Below are 6,959 nucleotides of genomic sequence, written 5' to 3'. Positions count from 1 at the left end.
CTCGGCGGCGCCACACTCTACAGTGCAGCGCCTGGGGGCTAGGCGTTGCACTGTAGAGTGTGGCGCCTCCAGGCTAAGCGCTGCACATGTCTGTAGCTATCCAGAGAGCCACAGAAGGTATGGCAAGTTACAGAGATGTGTGGCGCCTAGCCTGGAGGCTCCACACTATACAGTGCAGCGCCTTGCCGCTAGGTGTTGCACTGTATAGTGTGGCGCCTCCGAGCTAGGCGCTGCACAAACACTTAGCGAAATTTTTGCCCCTAACTGGAGGCCTACCTTCTGTTGCTAACTGGGTCATTTTCTGCCACAGTTCAACATTTCGTATAATAAACATTAAGGTTCAAAAAGGGTTCACCACAGACATCATTTCTTAGAAAGGACCATCACAATAAGTTCAAGTTTAACATAGAGCTACCACCACTCCAAGTTCAACGACATAACAAATTCACATTACTAATAGCTACGACCACTCCAAGTTCAACGACATAACAAATTTCACTCTAAGTTCAACATTATAAATAAAGGACGATGACTAGTGCTTTCCGCGCTTGCTGGCTCCTCCCCCCTCTTGACGCTTATCTTCTTCACCTTCCTAGGAAGAGGAACCCGCTCCGGCTCCGGCTCCGGTTCCTCCACATCATCTACATAGTCATCCAAATAGTCATCCAAAGCCGCCATCCGCGAGGTGCCGACCGTCCTTTTGCCTCTTTGGCCTCTTTGGGGGAAGTCTTCAGGTGTGTACTTGTTGATTCCCTTCCTAGGCTTCAACTCGTATGCAGACCGAGCCTGGTACGTCCCCAAGGTCATATCATCAGCAACCTATGCATCAACAAAAGATATGGAAAGACCGTGTGTGAGGATATAGTTAGCAATGCATCAACAAATGGATATATATCGTCATGACATACCTCTTGGGTGACCACACCCACATCCTCATCCTCGAAAGGTTCACCATGGCCCTTGCCCCGAAGCGGGATCTGATGGTGTCGCCGACCTAGATCGTTCTGGTGATACATACTCGGGGTCACGACAACCGAAAAGGTTTGATAGCCGCCTTAACTTTTGGCCCTGGCGCTGCAACATGTACAAGTGAATGAGACATGGAACGTAGCAACAAATGTTAAGTGCTAGTTTGAAGGAGATGTGAACCTTAATGAATGCTCGAAGTGCACCTTCCCCATCGCTTTTGCCAGCCGGGGTTGTTTCTAGAATAGTCTCGGTCTCATCAGCTGCTTTCTTGATCTGGGCACGCTATGAACAGAAATGGTATCAAAGTGTTAGGCAAGCGAAGATGTGAATAGTGCGAATGGAAAAGCAAAAAGGGCTAACCACAAAGTTCATCATTGGAGCTGAAGGGATCACTGAGTTGCCTTTCCTGACTAATGCGTTGTACTGGTGCTGGGCTACCTCATAAAAAACGGTGGGTTCTTCCAGAATCTCCTCAGCATACGCCGGCTTGCATACCTTCACGCGGGTACTTGCAAGAAACCATGTGAGATAGTTGTTGAACGCGATCGGGCAGTGCTCACGAAGCTGGGCTCGTTTTCCAGCCCTTGCTTGCTCCACACTAAGAGCGAACTGCACGACATACTTGTTGTGATTCTTGGCCCAATCCTTGATCTTCCGCTGCTTTTTCCTATCCAACCTGCAAGTTAGAAACAGGATATTAGCATCATTGAAACCGTCGATAAGCTGCTAAGTGCTCAAGGTTAATTATATCTTACGCGTGTAGCAACTTGTCCGTGTCCTCCCACTCCGGGGGGTGTGGCTGGAACAAACCAAACTGGCGGAACACCCGATGTGGCAGGTGAAGCTCAACCGCCCAGTTGCATATCAATGGGCACCGCATATGCCAGAGATCCCTATCCCTAGTGCACATCAGATTCAGCCTGAACTCCATAGGGTTACCAAAACTCTCGCCTTTTCCATACGGCTCCCATTCCACCTGCAAAATGGGATTGAATGCAAAATTGACATCGAGTTACGATACAAGCATGATAATCACTTATGCAATGTCGGTTCACCTGCTCAGGCGTGATCGCATCCAGCTCGCTCTTGTACAACTTGTACATTACCGAGGGATCATCTGTCGTCTCATTTAACACATCGCACTTGTAAGCCCAAGTGGGGAGCCGTAGTGGGTCGTCTTTGTCGTCCCAATCCTCGTACTTCACGGTCTTCGGTCGTCCAACCGGCAAACGCTCCCAGCTCCATATGGAAAGTGCGAGCAGACAACCACCAATACCTCCAGTGTGCCTACAACAGGCTTCGTCCAACTGCACATAAAAAAGAACATGGTGAAATTTGCCGCAAGAGCGCATTGATAATGTATCAATGAAGTGAAAAGGAAACAACTTCATACCTGTCGATACAAGTAAGCCAGTGTCGCCGAACCCCAACTCCATTTGCTATCGAAGACGGTCAACGCCTTTAGCCACATCCATGGAGCATTCTTGCCTGTGCCATCAGCAAACATAGTCCTGGATATCACGTACCACATGTAGACACGAGCATATGTCTTCACCATGTCCTCATTAGCATCCTCAGGGCAAGTACTGAAGTTCGATGATATCCACGTGAAAGTAACGCCCGCTGCAACTCTTTCCTTCTTCTTATCTTCTGCTTCTGGTTCCCGAGGCTCCGGAGGAACCATACCGATAAGGGCATGCATCTGCGCGCGCCACCCATCAGAATCGGTGTTCATACATAAAGGATTGCCATCGATAGGAAGACCGGTGATCATAGCAATATCCTGCAGCGTCACGGTCATCTCCCCGGTCCGAAGATGGAAAGTGTGTGTCTCCGGCCTCCAATGATCAATAAGCGCGGTGAGTGCTGCAGCATTGTTGGGTGGCGTCGACCGGCGGACCAACTGAATGAAAGGGAGAAGTCCTGCCTCCCTTACATACGGCGTGTACCGCTCATCATAGCGCATCCATCGCGCATCCATCCAAGGGTGATCCCGTGAGACCGAAGCTTCAGAGGTGCAAGCTCCTACAAACAAACAAATCATAACATTACATATGGGGCATTTGTGTTTGAAAAAAATACGAAATTCATAACACCGGCCACTTTCATTATTACCCGCTGCTCCACCGACATAGCGTACGACCGGTGTTGTTTGTCCCAATGATCACCGAGAAGCCAAACCATCCTAACAATTTCAACAAAGCATTCTTGTCAACACGATTATCTTTTCAATTCAAAAAAACTAAAGTAGGCCTACTACATGCAAGATTCAAAGCATATGTATCCAAAGCATTCTTCTCAATACGAGTATAATTTCAGTACAAATAAACTAAACTAGGCCTACTTCATACAAATAACTTTTCCATAGAAATAACATGTCAATCTATGTATCCAACCATATCTTTCAATAAAATAAAATAAACTAGGGTTCCACAAATCAAACAAACAAGGGTTTTAATACATGCAAAATTCTAATACATGCAAGATTCAAATCTAATCAAATCAAACAACGATTCCCCAAATCTTCAAAATACCATATTTTGTATGGATGGAAAGAAGGGGATCGGAGGAGAGTACCTTCTAGGATGGATTGGTGAAGAAATGCACGGACCAAATCGTCGGATTTGAAGGATTTGGGAGAGGGGATTGAGAGGGGGAGAGGAGGAAGCCGCCGGCGCGCCTGTTCTGTAACTCCTCCTGGAACCAATGGGTGGGGTGGGGGGAGGGGGAGCGGGCGGCTGGCATCTAAGTCACAGTGCAGCCCTAAGGGCTAGGCGCTGCACATTACATGTGTGGCGCCTACCTCATAGGCGCTGCACTGCTGGGTTCGGGGCCCAGGGCTGCCACGGTGGACTGGAGTGCAACGCCCCCGAGCTAGGCGCTGCACCGTTGGGTGTGGCGTCGGCGTGGCGGGCGCTGCACAAAAAGGTCAGGGGAGTGAAATAGTTTCACGGGCAGTTCATTCTGAAATGATTTCGTCCCGAGGTCAAAATTGTCAAATTTGCCGCCGCCGCGCAGACGGGCGGCGACTGTGGTGGCGTGGTCCTCGCACTGTCAGCACCATCTTTTCCGATCTTGTAGCGGCAGCGACATGGCTGGACTGGGTATATAGATCGAGAGACACCCAAACGATCGGTGTATTCTTTTCTCGCAATCCATGATATGCAAATACAAGTACCAAACTATCGATCTATATATATATACTGCTGTTGCAGTTTACAACAAACAGATGCAGCAAACAATACATGACGAACAGTCTCGTAGATGCATCATAATCTATCTAGAGTTTGTTCGTTTCTAATGACGAAGATATGTATCCTCTAGTCATGGTTCCGCAGCCGGTCCTGTGTGTTTCACGAAGATCAATTAGGCCGTTTTCTTTTGCCAATTCGGGCATGCGGCGAGCACGCCAGATCCATTGATTCTGGCCACGAGCAGATGGCGGCGACCCCGGGCGGACGATGAAGAGACAACGACGACGTCGATAAGGGTTCATGTTAATTACAATTTTGGTAATTAGATTAGATTAGATCAGACGAGATTAAGGATGAGATCTTTTTTAAGAACAAGGGGAAATGACTAAGATACCCCTTAAATTAGATGGCCAGATTTAGTTGGTACTCCGGACCCTCCCAGTGGAGTACAAGGGTAGAGCTCTTTTACCGTACCCAGCCCTGGCGGGCAGACAGTTCAGGATGGGTGTACCCTGCGTACGTGCATGAGAGCGTCAGTCGAGAATGCAGACGAGTTTTTTATTCATGAATTTCTTCCGGTGGCAGGATTCTAGCAACAAGTGCTAACGACAGAAGGAGAAGCTGCGTAACGATATAATATTAAAAAAAATACAGTTTCAAATTTGCAATGGCATATCCTGGCATTGAATTGCTACAAATGCACGATCAAATACTCTATCTTCAAGATAGAAAGTCATGGTGGGCTCCATGAGATCTGTACAAACAAGTTATTTGTCTCGAATTAAGCGCCTCCTGTTAATCAAACAAGAAAAAAAAAATCTAATGATCAAATCTAAATGCTTTCTTGAGCATGAGTAGCTCATAGAAATGCACGATCTTTACACGAGATTACTTCTTCGCCTTGGTGATGGACAGCTCTTCGAGCCAGTCCAGGATCCTGATGCGACGCCCGGCGCGGCCTCTCTTGGCCTTTCCGTCCGCGAGTCCGCTTTTCCTCGACGCCGGAGGCAGCTTGACAGATTCGACGACGTCCGGCGAGCACTTGCATCCGAAGCCGTCGCCGAACAGCCCCGCGCCATGTTTCCTGAAGCTCCTCTCAATGGCGCTGGCGGCCTGCTCGAACCTAGCGCTCCTGCCGCTGCCGCCCCTCGACGCGGCGGTGATCTTGGCCCCATCGGCGCAGCGCGGCGGGTACACGTCCGGGGCGCCGACGACGCCGAGGCGTATGACGCCCCACCCGGCGGGCGGCGGGGCCGACCCCGTGCTCCGGCGCGGCCGCGAGCGCAGCTGCGGCGACGGGCTCGGGTGCGCGTAGAACAGGCTGCTCGACAGGGACCTCCGCGGCGGCGCGGCGGAGTGGTCGGAGGAGGCGCTCTTGGACGAGTGGCTGCGGCTGACGCAGCCGCTGCTGCTGCCGCTGGAGCTGGCGCTCCGGCAGTCGGAGCGCGAGCCGAAGCCCGCGGTGGACGCGACGGACTCGGACCGCGGGAGCAGGGCGACGCTGGGGGCGTCGGTCGACGAGGGGCGGAGCGGGAGGAGCTTGCCGTGGGAGAAGAGCTCGTCGGCCACGCACATGTCGTCGGCCGCGCCAGCGCCGGCCGAGACAAGGCCGCCGGTGGACAGGACGCGGAACTCGAAGTCTTCCGCCGCCTCGGGGGTGGAGCTTTCGGCGGCCTCGCGGGGCTCGTGAGCGGCGTCTGCCATGGTCGGGGTTCTTTGCTTGGTCCAAGGGGAAGAAGTGGGGAAGGAGAAGAGATGGTCGCGGGGTTTTGTTGCGTTCTGGTCTTCTTCTTTTTGGCCTGTTCGGTTTTCACTCCGAAGAACGGGAAGAGGACGGGAATAGAAACAGAGGAGAGGCTGTTTATTTTTTTTCGGGTCAGAGGAGGGGCTGTGGCTACGGTGCTGGGGCCCTGGGATGTCAGTACTGTGCGCAGTGCTTAAATAGCGCATTGGTCGTCGATGCACAAAACTTGCTGGTCAACGGTACCAGCCGGAGGATGGCTTCGGTTACCCCTAATTTTGGAGAAAATTTATGACGCTACTGCTGGAGCAATTATCCCGACGTTGCCAAAAGAAAGCTAAAATTGGCTTGACCACCCCGTTGTTTCGTAGCGCATGCTTCGCGTACACAAGAACCGAGTCAAACTACTAAGAGAAAATATTTTTAATCTTCGGAAAACACATTTTACTCATTACTCCACGAGAAAAACTTATGATATATTCATTATCTGTCCTGGCAGTACAAAAAACACGAGGAGTACCCAAAATTACAACCAGATACGTAGAACACCTAGCGACGACGAGAAGCACCGGAGCAAACCGAAAGCGCGCCGCCCTCATCGACCCTCCCTCACCAGATTTGGGCTAAACTTGTTATAGTAGTCAGTCGGGAACTCGTCGACTTGAGCCCCAAATTGTTGGAAATATGAGCAATTTACCGAATGATTTTATTAACAAAAATATTAGATAAAGCATGACTAGTATAGCAGTGATAAAACAAGTCATGCAATTTGACAAAGAGAAGGTAAGCAGCAGCAGAAGCGCTGGACTTGGGGTCGGTGTCCTTGTCAGCCATGTCATCGAGGAGGTTGTCGACGTCGGAGTCCGGGGCGTCCGTGACGAAGAAGTCAGTAGTCGCGCTGAGCGCTCCCCATTCTCGCAACCCGCGTCGCGTCGGAGGAGGAGCGCGCGTGGATGTCTCTCTTGTTCTCATCCTCATACATGTGGATAGGCCTGCAAACGAGTCGAGCTCGAGCGAGTTGGAGTTGACTCAGCTCAACTTATATGAAAATTCGA

At 50.7% G+C, this 6,959-nt stretch overlaps 1 protein-coding gene across 1 annotated transcript; it reads right to left on the bottom strand.

Moving 5' to 3' along the window:
* Window positions 1–4,824: 4,824 nt before the first annotated feature.
* LOC123049066 (uncharacterized) lies at window positions 4,825–6,170 on the bottom strand. Its single transcript, XM_044472062.1, has one exon. It carries the CDS (start codon window positions 6,111–6,113, stop codon window positions 5,052–5,054), a length of 1,062 nt encoding a protein of 353 aa, XP_044327997.1. The 5' UTR covers window positions 6,114–6,170; the 3' UTR covers window positions 4,825–5,051.
* Between the last annotated feature and the right edge of the window lie 789 nt (window positions 6,171–6,959).

Source organism: Triticum aestivum, chromosome 2D (genome assembly GCF_018294505.1).
Source record: "Triticum aestivum cultivar Chinese Spring chromosome 2D, IWGSC CS RefSeq v2.1, whole genome shotgun sequence".
Lineage (NCBI taxonomy): Eukaryota > Viridiplantae > Streptophyta > Magnoliopsida > Poales > Poaceae > Triticum > Triticum aestivum.
Note: the sequence above shows the minus strand (reverse complement) of the source record. Positions and strands in the feature narration are given on the sequence as shown.